At 40.4% G+C, this 20543-nt stretch overlaps 1 protein-coding gene and 1 long non-coding RNA gene across 12 annotated transcripts in view; one reads left to right on the forward strand and one right to left on the reverse strand.

Annotated features, from left to right (window-relative positions):
* Positions 1 to 20543, forward strand: part of PPP2R5E (protein phosphatase 2 regulatory subunit B'epsilon) — an 88553-nt gene that overhangs the window by 15326 nt on the left and 52684 nt on the right. For 6 of the 11 annotated variants that reach the window (XM_083615243.1, XM_083615248.1, XM_083615245.1 and 3 more), the window contains one exon: positions 861 to 1021. In XM_083615243.1, coding sequence (XP_083471369.1) covers positions 861 to 1021 — 161 coding nt within the window. Of the gene's footprint in view, positions 1 to 857; positions 1022 to 20543 lie in introns of all 11 variants that reach the window. The other 5 variants (XM_083615240.1, XM_083615247.1, XM_083615249.1 and 2 more) reach the window with 1 other exon arrangement.
* Positions 6191 to 20474, reverse strand: LOC310766761. Its single transcript, XR_014550406.1, has 3 exons — positions 20260 to 20474; positions 6745 to 6789; positions 6191 to 6377 (listed from the first exon to the last, which is right to left on the reverse strand). It is a non-coding gene; the product is annotated as an uncharacterized lncRNA (long non-coding RNA).

The raw sequence follows: 20543 nt of genomic DNA on the forward strand, positions 1-20543 counted from the left end.
AAATAATAAATCATAAGTAAAAAACTTTATTATTTTTAAAGAATATAATATGGTATGTTTAAATAATCCATAATGACAATATCTTGTGTTTCCTTACATGTAAGGAGAAGGTGTTGTAATTTTTAAAAATCGATCTACTTAGTGAGGTTGTGGGTTCACAGGGGTTATTAGTTTTAGGGTTTTCTGGCTTAGGGCAAGGAATTGGACTACAACACTCCCAGCACTTCCCCCAATTTCAGTGACTCAAGAAATGGGAAGAAAAAGAAAAAGGGAATTGCAGGTTAGCACCATAGGTAATGGACATGATACATCTTTGACTAACTGAACTCAGTGTCAGACTCACATTGCATTACATAACTTTGATTACATGTTTAAAATATCGTCAGATTAATTTAGGGGTATCTGGAGTATTGTATTTATGCAATAAGGATTGAAAGGCTCGTTATTTCCAGAAACGATTCCGAATAGGAGAGTTCATGCCACCCATTTAAAGGTGTTATGAATTTGCTTTCCCTGTGTTGCTTGCATAATTGCTATGATGCATGAACTTAAAAAATATCCTCAAAAAGAAAAAAAAGTGAATTGGAGCAAGAATGAGAAAAATAAAGACTGGTGCAGCTGCATATATGTATGTTCATTGCACTGGTCCCTTATTATTGAGGGATTCTCATTGCATGTATCTTGTCATGCTAGGACTGGATGGACCAGTGGACAAATTGGATTGCCCTCTAAGTCAGTTTCCCAAACTAAACTCTGCAGTTAGAGACAGATTTCTTGCTGGTATGATCTTTAAGGGGCAGTGAAGTGTGTGTGTAATATTTATTGGAAAAATTCTTAAAGATCTTTGTTCCTTTCAGTAGGGATATGTCCTCAGCACCAACCACTCCTCCATCAGTGGATAAAGTAGACGGATTTTCTCGGAAGTCCGTCAGAAAAGCCAGGCAGAAGAGGTCGCAAAGTTCCTCCCAGTTTCGGTCTCAGGGCAAGCCTATAGAGTTAACTCCACTGCCTCTGCTAAAAGGTAAGGCTCTACCAATCTTTATCAGTTGGAAAACAATGTTTTAATTATAAATAAGTTGTGGAAGAGTCAGATAATAGTTGCTGTTTGCAGAAAGAAAACACAATAAAAAATTCCATCCAGTAGCACCTTAGAGACCAACTAAGTTTGGCACAAGGAGAAGGGGACGACAGAGGATGAGATGGTTGGACACTGTTCTCGAAGTTACAAACATGAGTCTGACCAAACTGTGGGAGGCAGTGGGAGACAGGAGTGCCTGGCGTGCTCTGGTCTATGGGGTCACGAAGAGTCGGACACGACTAAACAACAACAACAACAAGTTTGTTATTGGTATGAACTTTCGTGTGCATGCACACGAAAGCTCATACCAGTAACAAACTTAGACATCATCTATGAGTTTAAAAAGACGCCCAGCCAGTTGCTAAAGGTCAAGTGTGGGAATGAGAGGCCTGGTTGGACTGGGATCCTGCCACAGAGGGAATGGGGCATCAACCTTTGGCCTGACTCCTCCTGCTAGGGTTCAAATCTGGACTGGGCCCTCTACTGCTTGCTATTTTCTTGGCAGTGGGCCCCTACTTGCTCCAATGGGAGGTGTGCGCCCAACGCCATGCAGGTACAGTAGGCCCAATCTGGATTGGGAACACAGGGAGGCAAAGAGTTAAAGCCCCCTAATCCCACCACCTAATCTCGTGCATGCACATGAAAGCTCATACCAATAACAAACTTAGTTGGTCTCAGGTGCTACTGGAAGGAATTTTTTTATTTTGTTTCGACTACGGCAGACCAACACGGCTACCTACCTTTATGCAGAAAGAAAGTTCACACTGGATTACAGTGAACTATTTAACTGCTCTATAGGTGTGTAATGTATGTGTAAATTCTATTGATGCTTATGCTGAATAACTGATTGCCAGTTCTGTTTATCATAATGTAGTTGCAATATTAGCAGACAGTGCATGTGCTGGGAGTTTAGTGGTTGATCACACAGCCTGATTATTTTCTGCAGCATTTAAGCTTTGACAATTTCTGCAGTTTCATTAGGAATCTGGACCATTGAAAAATCTGGGAAGCTTTTGTATATATTCTCTACCTTTCTCATTTTTATTGTTGGATCTTTTCAGCCTACCAAAAGTGTGCAAACATGGAAAATAGACGCTGTGTTTACTAACAGATAATTCTAGTAACTTGTACTGTAGTATGAAATGTTTAATTTTGGAGCTGCCAACTTTGTTTCGTTCTGCAGCTGCTTATATCTTCTGTTCCTTACACTTAGTCAACTTGCAATTAGCAAGGTATGGAATACTCAGTAATTTAACAAAGATGATCTCCTCATATATTGTTTGAAGGCACATAAGAATCTGGTTACATGGGTTTCCGCTGCCTTGGGTGCAATGATGGAAGAAAGGCTAGCTATAAATGTAATAAAATAAAATAAAAACCCTGTTTTATTTGAATAGCAAGTGGAATTTGTCAAGCATGTGCCAGAGCAGGCTTTATGAAGGACAGATGAACATATTCCATGTGACTGACGTGAGGCCTTGTCCAGGCAAACTTTGTTGTGAACCTTCAGGCCAGGCTGCATTAAGAGGGACTGGGTGACAGAAGCTTGGTCATGCTATACTTAGCTACATTTAAACAAACCTCACATAGGGTAGAGGAGGTTGCAGAACATGTAATCTTGGCTAATGCCATTTAGCTTGCCCGAGGCCTAATAAAACCAAGCGGGCTTCCCTCTTCTTCCTCTGAAAGTAGATTAACAATGAGAGAAGTTGGGAAGCACATGACAAGTTAAATACACGTATGTTTTTGAGTATGGTTGACACAGTGAACTTGAGTACTCATCTTCTCCATTGTGGTCATTCACTGATTCACCTTGTGAAGAACTACTGTGTTAGACACATGACACTTGATTTCTTAAAAATGTCAGGTACCAGTAACTCGAAAGTTAAGGCAACAGTTCATATGGGCAAGGGAGGATATGGCTTGGCTAAATAGGCCAGGTATCCGATGGGAAATAGTTGTGGAGCCAAGAACAGGAACGTAGAATGTTGATCATGTTCATTCTCAGAAATGAGTTGCCCAGACTAAGTTTGTGCAGGGTAGGCTTTAGAGCTATATAATGCAAATTAATAATTTAAAAAATGGAGAGCAGGAATTGGAGTGGGATTGGCTCTCCTGTATCAGTTGACTCTCAAACTCAGCTGTGCCTGTCAGCCCGATCTGAAAAAATGAGTTTTCTTGAGCGACAAGCAGCTATAGTGGCACAAGGGCCGGAGGAATTGGTTCCTGTTCCTGCAGGGCTCCTGAATTAAAGCCCCTCAGCACCTGATACAAGAAGTGCTTAGCTACGACTCCAGATTCCATCCAGACTGATGCTTCTTTCTAAAAATTCTCATCAAGAATCTGACACACAAACTTTCAATTCCAAAATTTCCTAATGATCTGATTCCATCATCAGCCAGCACTGTTCTGCCAAAACAAAAATGTTCTTCAGTGTGTTGAATTACCTGACTTTCCAAATATTTTTGTTGGCCTGTGTGGCATTTTGGTAAACAAATCAGTGTTGCATTTCAATATTAATAGAATCTTCTCAAAGCTCATGGGTCTGCAACTTCAGTTGCATTTTGCATGGTATGTGACAACATTGAAAGTGTATGATCACAGGGAGGTTGACTTGGCCGTTAGGTGGTTATAAAAACTTTGGCAATTCACAGATCAAATGGTGGTTAAATGTGTTAAAGTTTTAGGCCAGTTGAACTACAGTTCAAAGGGAGATGGTAGTTCTAATTAGAAAAACCCAGATTGTTTAGTTATTATGAATAGGGGAAACAATATTCTAAATCAGCTATTGTTTATAGCTTGCTGAAGTGGACAGAAATTGAACTGGGTCCTGCTTGCAAAGGATGATATGACTGACAGATCTATGATCTTTCATTGTGCAGATATAAATTTATGTCTGTGATGTATAAGAGATCAAATAATTACTTTCAGATTTTGCTTGGAACTTCAGGGATAGCATGTATGTAAAGGCAATGGTTTTAAAACGTGGATATAGTACTGGCCAGGAGATTCCTTCTCATAACTGTGGAGTTCATGTGTACTACATAGGGCTGGGCAACAAGAAATACACAGCATTAGTTACTGGAAGGCACCATGATACAATTTAAAAAGTTGGCTGCCCATCTACATAAAACATTATTGACATTGTGGGAAATTTGACCATGGTCAATTGACTAGCTTCTCAAACCTTTAAAGACATCAGAGGGGTGCAGGGGCTCTCAGATGCAGGTGCTGGGCTGCCTCCGCCTTCCCCGACCCCAACCCCTTTTCTGCCTGACTGCCTTCAGGTGGTGTAAGGGGCTCTGATGCTGAGGTGGGGGCTCCTTTGAACTTTTCCCTTGAGGGGAGCGGAGCCACGCACCCCTCAGTGGAAAAGTGTGAAGGAGCCTCCACTTCCCCAGCTGAGCAGCCCTGATCCAGCTCCTCCTCCCATGCAAGGAGGAGCAGGATGGGGCTCTCTCAGCTGGGAAGGAAGGAGAAAGCTGCCCCATCTCACTCCTAATACAGTGGTACCTCTAGTTACGAACTTAATTCGTTCCGGAGGTCTGTTCTTAACCTGAAGCTGTTCCTAACTAGAGGTGTGCTCTCACTAATGGGGCCCTCTTGCTGCGGCTGTGCTGCCGGCACATGATTTCCATTCTCATCCTGGGGTAAAGTTCTCAAGGTAACTCTTCCAGGCAAGCAGGAGCAGGGTCAGGGATCTCTCAGCTGGGGATCTCTCATGCTCCCCAGCTGAGCAGCCCCCATCTCGCTTTCAGCCCTCCAGACGCTGGGCTGAAAGCGCCTCAGGTCAGTTTCTCCCAGTGCACTGCCAACTGGGGCCAATGCAGCTTGTTTCGACATTGCGGTTTATCGCCAAACTGCAATGTTTTGCTGGTGATACATTACATTGTTGAAAACCTAACATCGCCCAGCCCTACTCTGGAGCAATTTCTGAGCACATTTGAGGGGCTACAGCAGGGAGATGAGAGCTAGAAGTCCCATTGTGCAAGCAGGTGGACATCATTCAATGTCTCCTCATATTTAGTACAAAACAATGCAGCTCTTAATTATTATTATTGGAAGAAACTTGTAGTATGAAATGGTAAACTTAAATATCCCAGAATGTATACGTTTCTGAGAATACTTTTTTAAATAAATAAATGCACACAAGATTAACTGGTTGATAAAATAATTTGAAAATAAGCAGAATGTGGTCGCATCAGCCTTCAAGCTTGCAATGTATACGAAGAGCACATTGTCTGCGGTTGGCCTTTGTTCTATTTAGAATATTATTCTTTGGTCATATAATAGGAATACTGAGTTTCATGTGGTGTATAATTTTTCACATGCCTGTAATGGAGGAACTCATTATACAGTTACGGGACTGAGAAAATGTTTCAGATTTCTTGATACCAGCACTACATTGCACAAGGGTGAATAAATATTTAATAATTGTGTTTATATATTGTATTTCTTAAGTGTTCAGAGCATGTCACATATTTAACAGGGCTACTGTAAGGGTTACTGAGATAATGTAGGTCTGTATTTGTATCCCCGTATTGCTTGGGGGGGACCTAGGCTAAGAGAATTGTGATTTGCTTAGTTTAAGGCAACCTAGCAAATTAATGGCTGTAGTAAGATTTGAATGGGGACTTCCTTAGTCATAGTTCTGTCCCTCTTAAGAATTTGAAAGTTAGTTTAACAAAGTGCCTAAGTGCTAGCAGAACATTACCTGGAGGTGTGTGTCCCCCCCCCCCCCGGTTTCTTCATCTTGGACTTTTAATTTTTTGTACGGAAACTCCTGATGGGCTAAATATAGGTCAATTCAGGGCTTTTTTCAGCTGGAACTCACCGGAACTCAATTCTGGAATGAAACATTTTGTTAGGTAAAATGAAAATAGTATGTTCATATCAGACAGGTTTTAGATGCAGATGTGGGAGGTGCTGTGGATGGGGTGGGTTTAAGATTACCTAATGAATGGGAAGATTTGAAGTGGGGATTTCTGATTTGTAGTTCAGTTTGTGTAGCCACTGTGCTACATGAATTTTAAAAAGGTTTCTGAGTTTTGGCCGTTTGCTTCCCTTCTGTGAGATGGTGATGTTTGAACCCATATCCCTGGAGGCATAAAGTAAGAAAGACGTCTGGAAATTTATTGTTCTCAGATTTCATATTGGCCCGATTTGGACACAGCATTGCATACTTCAGCAAACTCTGAATGAGAGTGTTGCCCATATGTCTTCTCCCATGCCACTTCCCTTTGTGGGCCAGCTTTACAGCACTGATCCCAGTTATCTGAATTACAGTTCCCCGTTACATCTGAAATGAGAAACGGTGGTTTAATGATGGTTTATTAGAGTGGATCTGTTTGAACCATGTCTGCAAAGGCGCTTATTCATGTATTTCCAAGGTTTCAAGAATCTTGGATTTAATACCTTGTTAACTACTTTGATTTGTATTTTAGCAAACTTAAACCTAGGTGCTCATCATGGCTGGTCATTTCTGTTGCTGCAAATTTGTAAAAATACACTTCAATGGTCTTACTCCTTCAAATGTTTTATCCAATTTATATTACTCTTGTTCATAGCTTCTAGCCATAGTCTTGCTTCAGTATTTGTATTATTGATCTATACATTAGAGAGAGGTATGAATTACTATAAAGATTTATAAAGATTATAGGTCTTACCCAAACTGTTGTTTGGTCTCCTTCTGAAGCTGCTTTAGAATTGGCCTAGGGTAGGGTTGAGACAGTCAAATTGCCAACAGTTATTTACCATGATCTTAGCAAATAATTCCCTTTTGTTAGTGACAGCCTTTTTATTAAAAACAAACAAACAACCCAAGATCTATATTGAAAGGTAGGCTGCCACACTCATAAGGGCATTATTGACTGCATACAAATATATGGCCATGGTAAATACCGCCCACATATATACACACACACATACATACACCCCAACATATCTAAAGTTAGCTTTTAATAATGGTTTTTGACAGTTTCTGAAAGCTTGCCTTTTCCTGTGAAAAGACTGCTTTCATCATAAAATTAGCTTTGATAATATTACTGTGAGATGCATTAATCATGTTTGTTGCCATAGTGAACAAGTATTAAGCGCCATAGAAGTTATTTGATAGAGGCAGTGGAAGGTTTTGTGAAACATGACATTAACCCATGGTTTAAAGCAAGCTATGGAGGAAGCAAACCATGAGCTTGGGTTTTGGGTAACACAGATACTTAATAAAAAATTTTTTAAAAAACAACAACAAATAAATAAAAGAGCAGACTGGCGTATTTTGTCTGCAGTGGGAATGTCTTGAGCAGCCTGCATCAGCATGCTCTTTGTTCACATCAAACCATAGTTCAAAAGAAACCATCACGCAGGGCTAGCTGAGCAGTGGCACTGCATATGTTGTCTGATTTAGTTTCCATCAGCCCTGCCAGCACGATGGGTGACAGTTTAGGGGATTATGATAGAGGAGCAGCAACATCTGGAGTTTTGCTATCCCTGATTACTCTGACTTATGGACCAGTACCTGTCATGTGCTTGTTCCTGATTAATTATAAGTGAGACCTGCAATGAAATGGGTCTGTGTGGTGTGCTCCTTTTCAGGGTTCTAGCCTTTTAGGTTGCATCATTCAATTTCCTCAAGTTTTCTGCTAACCATCTCAACTGGTCTTTTTTACTCCTCCCCTTTTTAGGGTCCCCCCCCCCCAGTTTTTAATTACTTATGAAAACAATTGAGTTCCCCAAGCTTGCTGATATCGGGCTCTTTTGCATCAATGTGGCTCTTCTGGCTCAGCACTCAATTCTCCAATTGAGTTTACCATTATTTATTTATAAAAGTATTTCTGTAATGCCATATCATAAAATACCAGGGCAGTGTACAGCATTAAAACATTAAAAACAATACAGATAATCAAGAATTAAGAATTAAACAGCTACACACAGGCCTGCCATTATAAAAAGGTTCAGAGATGCCTGAAAGTGAAATGCCTGTTGATTCTGTGCTGGAAGGATGTTCTGTTGCATGGGACCAGTGGCATTAGATGCTAGTTGGACTTCCGCAACACATGTGGCAATTATATTTGTTTATATGATGATACTGTATTAATATGGTGATATTCGTAGGCTAATTCCAGAGCAAAATTGCAGAGTTAAAACCATTAGTCATACCGTATTTTTCTGTCTATAAGACGCCGCCATGTATAAGACACCACCTATTTTTGGGGACTCAGATTTAAGAAAATGGGAGATGTATCCGTGTATAAGACATGCCCTATTTTTTGACATTATTTTTTAGGGAAAACACCTAGTCTTATACACGGAAAATTACGGTAATTCTCCCCAGGGTCAATAAAAGGCTGAAGACATAACTAAATTAAAATGGCATGGTGGAAGTGATTAATGTTAGTTTCATCACTTTAGATAAAGGATTTTGAGCTAAATGTGGGACTTTGTTTATAAAATAAGGGAGGTAGATTTGATACATATAGGAAGAAACAGAGGGAAAAGATAAATGCTTAGGAAGTAGTGACTTGTGTAATGCAACCTTCTTTGTAATGGATTATCTGAGTAACACGAAGAGCAGGAGTTTGCAACTTGGAGGGTTGGTGGAGAAGGCAGACAGATGACATTGGATAACGACAAGAAGAAAGAATGGAAAGGCTGTGAGAATATTTGTCCTATTCTCAAACAAGCCATGGTTCCATGAATCCCCAGGTTGCGATGCAAAAGTGAGCCTTGGAGTCATTTGGGCATTAGTATCACAGATTTAGATGTCTGCACTCACTGGTAGATGCATGGAAATAGTCCCATCTTGCCTGCTTGCCTTTCATCTGACCAGAGCAGATTGTAAACTTCACCTTGTTAATAAAAACCATTTTTATTTCCTCTGTTAGCAAGTGTAGTGCATTGTGATAGATTTAAACTTTGACAACATATTTAAAGGGGATTGGTAAATACATGATAAAAGGTTGTGATGGAAATGTATTGTTGGTCTGCAGGTCTGGAAGGAGAGTCTGTGTGCCAAAGTTTGAGAACCACAGATTAAAGCACAGGAAACTTTCCAAAGCAGAATGTTGTATAGGTAGACTGTTTGTTAAGGGGGAACCTGCAGGGAGCAGTTGTGAATGGCACTCAAACAGCTCTTGAAGTTAGGGCTGTGATTTACTCACTAGGTAAGTTGTACAACTACTCAGGGGGGTGGTAGTAATTTGCCTCTTAATGCTATCATGCTAGTCTGAATATGGATCGGCACAGGTGGCGCTTTTGACCTCCTGCCAGAACATCATTGATTTAGGTGGAACTCTGGGTAATTAAAGGACTAATAATTGTGTCAGGAACAGGAATTATTATGTAGACTGAAAAGTTAATATCAGAGGTAGTTTATTGAACTGGGGGATTCATCCCTATTTGAACCTTGTATCCCAAAAAATAATACACTGCTTCATGATGTTCTCTCATCTTGTAGAGAAATAGTTCATATTCTTGTAGCTATCTTTCATGCATTTCTGAATTTGTCTCTTGTGAAATATCTGTTCACTAATGCTAAAATTCCTGAACAAATGCTACTAAATTATGTTTTAATATACTTTACATTAGTTTTTTTTACATAGGCTCTGTGCATGTCCACTTACTTTTGTAAGTCCTACTGAGTTCACTGGGACACATTCCCAGTTAAGTGTGTATAGGATTGCAGCTGCGTATCTTTTCTATCTGCTTGGTTGGAACCAGAGAAGTGCAAACAGAACTCTGCTTGCATAGTGAGGCTTTTCCATAACTCTCCTTGGTGCATCTTCTAGTGCTCCTTGAAAGACTAAGCATGAGCCCCAGAACTTGAATTGGGCCCAGATGGATACAGACAACCAGCATCATTCTTGAAGAATAGGACTAATAATTCCTTTATTAAATTTCTATCCTTTCCTTCCTCCCATTGGAGCCCAGGGTGAAAGTGCTTCATATATCCACATCAGACAATTATTGTAGCCAAATTCTCTCTGCAAGTGTTCAAGATTATTTTCAAGGGCAACTTCATGTTCAACAACATTATCACAGTAATTCATGTGGAAATTACCAGATTATGAAGCACTGTAACTAATCTATCCCCATCCAGGAACCTCTAGTTCTCTCATGGTAGGTGCAACCTGTCTGGTATAGGAGGAACAACACGATTCAGTTTCACCCATTTTGGTACTGAATCCAGACAATGGTTCAGTACCTGCCCCATTCTCAGCCAACTGATGACAGGGAGAAATAGAGCTGAGTGTCATCAGCACACTGATAGCACCACCCTCCAAACCCTTGGATGGCCTTCCAGAGTCGCTTCATAAAAGCATTGGGCTTGGGGGATGGAACCTTGCAAAACCACACAACGCTTATGCTGAAACCCTACAGTGAGCTTTCTGCAGCTGATCCTGCAGGTATGAACAGAACCACCTTGACACTATTCTTCTTGCTCCCAACCTGCAGAGCCAGTCCAGCAAGATGCCATGATCAATGGTACCCAAAGCCACCAAGTAAGCAAGGAAAATCACACTCCCCCATGTCTCTCCTTTCAAACTCTCGCCTGAAGCCAGATTGAGATGGGTCCAGATAACTAGTTTCAAGGTCTCTTCCAGCTCTGTCATTCTGCCTGGATGTTATGGGTGGTTGCCATCCTGCTCCAAGGTAGCAGTGAAGCTGAAACAAACCACACAATTGAATACCATATCAATAGTACCTAAATAATGCACCTATTAAGGGAAGTTTTACAGCAATAGAAGACAATGTGTTCTGCACCCCTGCATATTTTTTTCAAATTTGAGCAGAAGGAAGTATACATTTGGGCCCCACCTGATGATTTTAGAGGTAGGCAGGATGGGCATAAAGTGGAATACTTTCGCTCAAGTATTCTGGGCTTGATGGCTCACATTACTGGCTCATTAATGTCCCACATTTATGGGCCATTTTTTGCATTGTATTTCATTGAATGCACAATTTTATTATTTTTATTACTGTTGCTATTATTTATTAATTAAATTTATAAACCACCCTTCATCCAAAGATCACAGGGCAGTTTATAGTATAAATAGGGTGATTTACAGAATATGTCAAAGAGTACAGAAATGGTCTAATAACAATGACATAATAACAATCTCAACAGAGCAAAAATGAGAAAACATAGTGGAATTCAGGCAAAACATCACATAGACAAGAACTGTTAAAATGGTTGCTTAAAATAGGTGGGAATAAAGGTAAAAATATGAGAATAACTACCAGGGATTAATCAACTTTCAATTGTGCTATAATGCTGTTTTCTCCTTGCAGATTAAACCCAAGTGGCGTTTAGGAACATCTAGGGCAGATAAAAGTCATATAGAAGCCATACTAAGGCTAAACATTAAATTTCATTAAAGTTCACATTGCAGTCGGCGTGCTTGGGAGTATAGCCAATTGGTACATAGAATCATAGAATTATAGAGCTGGAAGGGACCCCAAGGGTCATCTAGCCCAACCCCCTGCAATACAGGAATCTCAGTTAAAGCATCCATGACAGATGGCCACCCAACCTCTGCTTAAAAACCTCCAAGGAAGGAGAGTCCACAACCATATTTTGAAATTTCCTGTTCAAACCTTTTGGTGAAGAATTTGATGCTCTTGAGGTATAAAAGAGTTCAGTGATGTGAGGCCCCTGAAATATGCCTACTGGCTGCCCTAATTTGGAAACCAAAGGAGTAAAGGGGAATCTGTGGCTGGTCAGTCTGGAGGATACTTGTATGTTACTGGCTACCTTTTGATGATGAATTCCATAAGTATTGTGGGAAGAAATACTTTGTGTGTGTGTGCATCCTTAGTCTATTCAACATCTGTATTCATTGGATGAGTGAATTTTCTGGTGTTAGAAGTTTATTTATCCCTTCAGTTTTGCCAAAACTAATTGTATAAGCCCCTCTTATGAATCCTTTAAGTAGTTAAGGTTCTATCTAAATGAAAAAGTATTAACCCCTTCAGCCCTTCTTGGGAGGAAGGTTATGATTTCTTTTCCCGTGTTCTATACTTTGAATCTCATCTGCCATTCTTTTGCCTTTTCACATGGTTTGAAGCATCCACTGTCGATTGGATGGCCTCAGTATTCACCCTTGACTCATTCTCACTTATGAATATTAAGTTACACTGGTTCCAATGGAAACAGCCCAGTTTTTGCAGTTCTCTGCTTCTTGTTTTTAAACCAGTTTACTGATTTCACACAATTCATATCACAACTTGCCATCTTCTTCCAGGCATACCTCATTTTATTGTGCCCCGCTTTATTGTGCTTCACAGATATTGCCCCTTACAAAGACGTGGGTTCAGGGGCAGGCAGCCCAGCCACTTCCAGGGGAAGAAAGCCCCCTGCAGCCTCAACGCCCCTCTTCTGGCCGCAAGGGTGGAGCTGGCTAGGGCTGAAACTGGATTTTCCCCCTCCTGTTCCTGCAGCCAGGGAGGTGGGACTGGTTTAATAGATTGCAATATAGTGTAAACATAACTTTTAGATGCACTGGGAAACAAACAAACAAAAAAAGGTGTGACTCGCTGTATTGCGATATTCGCTTTATTGCAGTGGTCTGGAACTGAACCTGCAATATCTTCAAGCTATGCCTGTACAAAGTTTCTTAGGTGCCTTTGGGGAGGGATTTTGTCAAAAACCATTTGAAAACCCAAATATATAATGTCTACCACTCACTACATCTAAAAGTTTGTTGGCACTCTCAACCAATTCTAAAAGGTTGGCGAGGCAAAACTTCCCTTTTCAGAAGCCATGCTGATCCTTTCTTTAGTCTTAATAATGCTTCCCAGCAATATAACTGGAACATCACTAGGCTCACAGGGCCTGTCGTTTTCTAGATTCATCTGGATTAAAAAAAACACACAAATCAGTGTTGTGTTGGCTGCCTTCCAGTCACTTCTGATAAGGACTTTGCCAGCCTTTTAACTGAAATATGTAAATCAATTTCATTTTTGAGTTTAAGAACTCTTGGGTGAATGCCACCTGGACTAAGAGACTGACTACTTTTTAATTTGTCAATCATTTCTAAAATGGCATCCTCTCACCTCCATTTAACATAGTTCTTCAAATGTACTCCCTGAAAACGATTCCGGAATGTGTATGTCTCTAACATTTTCTGCAGTGACTTGTGCAAAAGAATTCATTTAGTTTCTCTACAGTTTCCTTTTCTTTCAGCATTCCTTTTTAAACCTTGTCATCCAACAGTTTTACTGCTTCTCTGGCTGGTTTTCTGATGCATTCTGTGTGGCTCACAGACCCTGTTAGAATCCTGGGAATCCCAGCTTTCATTTAAAAGCTGTCATGCTTTCAAAGATAAGCTTTAAAATGTGATGATGGCATATCCTTTGAAAACTGCAAGCCAAATAGAAAAGCACCACAAATGATCCTTTCAGACCTTGCTGTTTCTAAGATCATATATGTTTTCAGATTTGAAATTCCTATAATACCATAGTTGGCTCATGGTTTTCTCTGTCGCCTGAGTTGGGTAACTGTAGTAATTGCTAAGCAGGATTGCCAATGCATGATTTCACATCGTGGTTCGTGAGTTTGCAGAATATGGTTGTAGTATACTATGGAAGTAAGTGGAGAGTAGGAAATGTGATGCCTGAATTGGGCTCATACATATGGGTAAATAGAGTACAGTTTGTGGGGGACTTGTTGTTGGTATTCATCTGTCTTGAGACACAATGAGATGCACCTCCGGAGCGTTAGCAGAACTGAAGTTACTTAAAATGCCACACCTCATAGCCACAGCATTCCTGCTTTATTCAGCTGTTTGAGTGTGCATATATCTTTGGATATGTTTCTCTGCTGCATGCCGGGCCTGAAGATTTATGAATGTCCTGTGCTGTGCTCTACAAGGAGGTTTGTCGTAGTCCAGGGGCTGTGGGTGCCCCCCAGGCGTGTTCCAACAGTGACTTCCCCGGGGCATAATCCTGAGCAGTGTGTATTGATGTCCTGGGCTGCGTAGAGTGCAAGACTCCACTCTTGGCTTCACTGATGTGGTCCAAAGGAAAGCAGAGCAATACGTTTGGCACCAGCTTGGCTGCAAGAGCTGCTGAAAGGAGGTGTACAAGGCACCATCCAACTACCTTAGGGACTGCACTCTGGATTTGTGTAGGGTTTACTCCCTAGCCCTTTCTTCTTCCGAAGATAGCCTGCAAAGAAGTGGAAGTTTCAGATCAGAGTCTTCCTTCTAGATAGGCTACTTTCCCAGGTTGACAAACCCCACCTGCCCCTCACTTCCCTCTACAGCAGGCATGGTCAAACTTGGCCCTCCAGCTGTTTTGGGACTACAACTCCCATCATCCCCTAGCTAAGAGGACCAGTGGTCAGGGATGATGGATATTGTAGTCCCAAAACAGCTGGAGGCAAAGTTTGACCATGCCTGCTCTACAGCATGTGCAGAAACTGCCTTATTGACCATTTGACCCATTATTGGTCTCATCCACTCAATCCGCTGGAGCAGGGGAAGTTCCTAACTCATCAAGGGTTTGAGAGCCATTGGCTACCCTCATCTGGTTTAGCTGGCCAGTAGAAGTCATTACCTGGAGTGTGGCCTCTGTCACATGCTGACCGCTTCTAGGAGCCTGAGTGCAGGGTAGGGACCAAAGGTGGACAGTCTACCCCAGAAGGAGAATGACGCATCCCTCACTAGAGGTAGTTGTTGTTTAGTCGTGTCCGACACTTCGTGACTCCTGTCTTCCACTGCCTCCTGTAAAGAGGCAGTACTCCTCACCTAACACCCCATACACCCCAGTATGGGACTTAGGAGTAAGATAAATGGATGGAGAACCATATAATCAGTAGGCTGTGTTTCATTTCTGCCTCTCTTAAGTCCAGAAAGAAATGATGTTAGGAACGCAGCAAGCTACCTTATACTGAGTCAGTCTATTGGATCCATCTAGCTCAATAGTGCCTACATTGACTAGCTGCGACTCTCCAGGATTTCAAACAGCCGTTCCTCCCAGCCCTTCCTGGAGATGCTGGGGATTTAATCTTGTCCCTTCTGCATGCAAGGTGGGTGCTCAACCACTGGGCTATATCCCTTCGGCTACTCTTGATTATTTTGGGGGAGGTGGATTGTAGCAGTTCCCAGTTGTACAAGAAGCAGAAGGCAGGAACTGAATCAGATTCTTTCGAGAATGTGATCTTTAAATATTGGGATAAGAATAGTAGCTGATTTGTGTATCCATAACCTGATGTTCAGGCATGAAGCTGTTGTTGTTGTTGTTTATTTTCTGACAAAGGTTGAGTTGTGTCACAGTGGCTGGCAAGATAAAAACATTGAGTCATTGGGAATTAGCTAACACTGTGTGAGTGGTTGACAAATTTGGGCAACAAACCTTTCCATTCTTCCCAATTCCCAGGAAAGCGTCTTCAGAGGATTGGTGAGGTGGGGAAAACACACTTAATCATGCGTTGTGGGCTGAATTGTATAGGACAACAGTAGAACCACAATATACTGTCTGGCAAGAGAGATCTATTAATCATATTTGATGGCTAATTTAGAGACAGCAATTGGACATTCCTACATTTCAGCTTGTGCTATCTTGTTCAAATGGTAATTATTATTTAGGATTATGGCATTAGTTATAATCCCTTTTTGTTTTCCTCTCTTTCCCTATTACCTCTTACCACTTTTCTTTCTTAATTTCACAACCTTTGCCCCTTTCAAGGTTTTTAAATCACCTTCTTTAGTTGTAGTGATTAAATGCAGCCACTAGAGTGTGACATGTTTTTAAACCTTTGAATCATGCCTAAAACACTTGCACGTGGTTAGTATTTTCAAATTAGTCAGGAAGTATATATGTTGGAGAAATGTGCAGTATACTCCCTTTGTTGACTTCTTAATGATGAAGCAAATGTTGCTTCCTATGAAAAATGTACAGCTCTTTAGATAGAATATTTAAGTCTTAAGTCTGTGATAAAGTATTTTGGACTACAACTCCCATCATCCCTGACCATTGACTATGGTCAGTCAGACTGAATTGCAGTTCAAAACAACTCAAGGGCTCTCGGTTGGGGAAGGATGTTGTGGACAAACTTGAAAAAGATGAATAAATCTCTAACCCTGTTAAAAGTTCTGTTGAGGAATCTTTCATAATAGTCAGCTGGCAGAACCTGCTATAGGTGGGAATCATAATTGTTCTTGAGGTGTGGAATGTTGGAAGAAGTCAGGTGCCTCTGATGAGTTGAAGGTATGGCCAGAAATGTCATTAGGGGACATCGTGTGTAAGAATGGCTCTGAACACAGATGAGAGGTATGTTGGAATTAGATTAAAAACTTGAAAATGATTTAAAAAATGCAGCAGGATCAACTTCTCCCACAATCATCCTTCTATTCAGGTTTGTGTCTAAGTACTGTTTCACATATCTGGTTGTACTCATTGAGGAATCATGGAAAAGCCTCGGTTGTGATGGTTATTCCTATTTGTTAACACTGTTTGCTGCACTGTTAGTTTTAGGCTTATATGATAAAAAAAAATGTTTTTCAAAGAAGTAATGTATGTCAAAGCCATTAACCTTTTATTTTTGTAAGAAAATGCTGCCCATTTGGCAATACAGCCGTGCTGTTTTTTAATGAGAGAATTGAGTTGGAGATCAGGAAGGGAGAAAAGTAGGATTTGCAATTATGAGGGAAGATGGAAGAATAAGATATATTCACAGGCTTTGCAGACACCTGAAAGACTGGACTGTTTTGGAAGCTTAGGAGGGCATGATAATTTTTTCCTTAATGAGGATTTTTTTAAGAGCCAGGTAAAGCGTAGGAGGCAGAAAATCCAGTTTGGAACACTTATGTTAGTAGGAGTGAATGAAATGTCAAGGCTGAACTGATGGGGAAAAGGAGCAGTGGAGTGGGGGGGGGGTAAAAACTGCGAAATTCCAGCAGCTACAATGTGACCAGGGCATAGGTAGTGTTTAATGCAGAAAATATATTTTATTCTTTTTTTATGTGTTCCAGGGATTGGTCATTGACATTGAAAACAGATGTCAGGAGTGAGCTCTAGTATGAATTAAACCCTGCCCATAATCAAGGATTATAGAGGGTGTTCTGGAGCACTCTGTTTGCTATGGCATTCGGCCAGAGCAGAGGCAGACTGACCAGTCCCTGAAGTGAACTGAAGGTTTCAGTGGCTGCAGCTGATTGAGAGGGAAAGAGCCAGAGCTTTGTCTCTTTCCACCTGCCTTTGCTGCTCATTGGGCTCTTCTTCTCCTCCCCTTCCCACCTGTTTCTCTTGTGCTTCTGCTTTTCCGTATTAACCAGCTCATGCTGTGGAATTATTTGTATCATCACAACTTCTAAAGTATTTTCCAAAGTGGATTTGATTTAAATCAAATCGATTTAAATCACAGTTTAAACCACTAGTCAGTAAGACTTGATTTAAATCATCATCTTAATATTTACAACCAGATGAAGGTCTCATTTTTGGAATAATACATTTTCAGACTAGTTTTTACAGTTATATCAAAAATTACTGATTTGGTTATGCTGTTAGAACTACATAGACAGATAATTATGAAATTATTGTGAGGTTTAATACGTTAACTTTATAATTTGACATTTCTGCTGTATTGGAAGGAGAAAAATAAATAATCATTTCCTTAATAACAATTTAAACAATTTATTTAACTAATACACTAACATTATAGCATATGTATCCACGCTTGTTAACTGATGTGGTTAGAGACTTTATTGTTTGGACAATGTCAGGCGAGCCCTGGGAAGAAGGGCCTGGAACCAGTGAACTCTTATTAGTTGACTGGCAAGCACTTGAAGGTCTCGCCAAGGACCTACAGATCCCAGTTACTGTTTCTACCACCAACATCACCACCACCCCTTTGGATTTGCTTCTACATTCAGGTGCCTATTCTGTACAGTTAAGTGTTGGTGCAGTTGTTGGAACCCAGTAGGATTGGGAAGAGGTTGCCAGCCCTGAAGTGCCTTCAGCACTTGCCTCAAGTCTGAGTTGCAGAGACATGCAACTGACTTGCACAATTATTACACAAAGTTCCCAAGACTTGTCGCGTATTCTGCTCACAAGGTTGCACTTTCATTTTTACTGTTTCACGCTTTTAGCTACTTGTGCAGCTCTATTCCACTCCAAACAATCTATTCATTGAACCTCTTGGAACTTGGCATTTCAGAGGTATGGGGTTGATTCTCTGTATATAAATTTGCAAAGGAACAATGGGATTAAGGGTTCCCCCCCCTCAACTCTGTATGTTTATTTTATAACATTTTTCCTGTGAAGAAAAGGCTTGTTATCTCTGCAGACCCAAATTCACACTTTTGAGAACTGCAAAAACAAGCATCTGTGGTAATATCTTCTCATTAGAAAAACTGCCCCAAATAATCTTACAGAAACCTCTGGAAGAGCATTACATTGTGAACGGATTAATGGAATTTGTTTACCAAAATTTTTAAACGCTGCATATAAAGCCTCATGCTACATAATTAAAAACAAATCCTTATTTCCTCATGAATAAAAAACAACATATTTCTTTTAAAAAACATTGATTTTTATCCACCCTGGTATTTTCACATGTTGCTAATTCAGTGTAATCATTCATAAGTGATAGTTCTCACCATTGTGCTGATATGATTTGAGGTTGTAAGATAATGTTAACCCCCAACACATTGTTTCTCTGAGCAGTTATATGGGGTAGACCAGCAGGAGAACTGAAGCACCTCCTCCTTTCTGTCTATCTTGGATAAGGAAAACTGATTCCTTTCCTTGGGCGCTGGGTAGGTAATCCTTTTCAGCCTGAGAGCCACCCTGAGGGTGAACCAACCCTCTTAATTCTGGCATATGGACAGTCAACCTTGCCATGCTCATATACATACCAGATTCCCTCCCTTCCACCCCGCAAACACTGGGCTAGGAAGAGGTACTTGCTATTAGCCAAGTGCTGCAATGAGGAAGAAAAGCAGCCAGCCCCAGCGTTCTCCTCTTTACCCAGTAATGCAAGAGAAGTTCTCCATTTATATTGGAAAAGCACACCTCCTTCTGGTGTGTCATGACTGCAAGAAGCTCTTAGAACATGGGGAAAAGAAAGGAGCTCTCTTTCCTATTTCCTGAACCTCTAAGACCAGTGACGTCGCACCAGGGCGAGAAGCGGGACTTTTCCAAGGTACAAAGAAGTGCCTGATATTGGCAGGGGGCTGGCAGGCCGCTAGAAGCAGCTTTGGAGGCTGGATCAAGTCTGTAGGCTTATCAGCCCATCCATATGCTATAGAAAACATGTAGCTGCAAACATCTGAGAATAAAAAATGATAAACGTAAATAAAACAACACAAACCTTTAAAAGGCTAGAACAAATCCCAGAAGAATTGCATTTGTGTCATTTTTTGTCTTTTTTTTTTAAAATGTGTTTTTAGTATATTCGGAAGTTTAAATACATAACATATTTATGATTTTGTTGCTCTTGGAAATCAGAGGCTAGAACTTACAATGTTCATCTTGTCATCTTTTGTTACTTAATTGTCTGGTTTAGCCCCTCCCCTTACTTTAATATGCAGAAATGTAGACCTTAGAATGAATTCTGTGTTGTACACATGTGAGGGTGACAGAAGGGTTGAAGATGTTCTGACAAAGACAAATGGTATTTGGCATGAGTTTGTTCTGAAAATTTGACGAAGACAGTAATATAACTTGCCCATGATTCTCCTGTATGAAGCCATGTCTGTTTTCTTCCCTGTGGCTAGCTGTGTTAAGAACTCTTCAAAGGTAATAAACAATGTGACTGTATTTGTTCAGGCTAAGTGGAATTATAAAATAAGCTTTTTGAACCTAAACATTGATGCGTTAGGTTATGTGTGGTGTGGTGTGGTGTAGCTGGGTTTTTCCTTTCTAGAACATGTCTACTGTAACAAAAGTACAGAAAATTGTAAACAGCTGTTTCCCCACTTCATTTCTAATACATTTGTCTTTATAAATTTATGTTTGGATTAGGCATTTCTGTTTCAAAATAGGCAAAAGATTTCACAATTATTTTCAAGATTTCAGACGTAAAGAGGGAAGAAGGAAGGAGGCAGAATGAGACAGAGATGTAAAACAAAGATTGATTTTGATTTACTTAGGGGTCTATTTCTGGACCCACATTAAAGCTACACACATATTGAAAATAACATTCCCATATGAGAATATTTGTATTAATAATTCAGACATACCTTGTTCTTGCTGCCACTGTGTTCTCCTTGTCTTCCCAAGAAAGGGAAGAGTATGATTTGGAACAAGTTATTCTGTCCAGAGGATGAAAGAATGGTTGTAGATGAACAGTATTTCCCCAAAATTCTTCCTGAGGTTCTACTACTCCCACAATTCACACTTTGAACAGTCGTTGTTGGGTTTCTTTTTTTACAAGAAACTTAAGACATCTTGTTACTGTTTGAATAACAAACTTCGTAAGTAAAATGGATGTGCAGGAAGCAAGGTTGCATATGATTATGAAACA

The sequence above is a fragment of the Podarcis filfolensis genome (assembly GCF_964270895.1).
Source record: "Podarcis filfolensis genome assembly, chromosome: 1".
In the NCBI taxonomy this organism is placed as follows: domain Eukaryota; kingdom Metazoa; phylum Chordata; class Lepidosauria; order Squamata; family Lacertidae; genus Podarcis; species Podarcis filfolensis.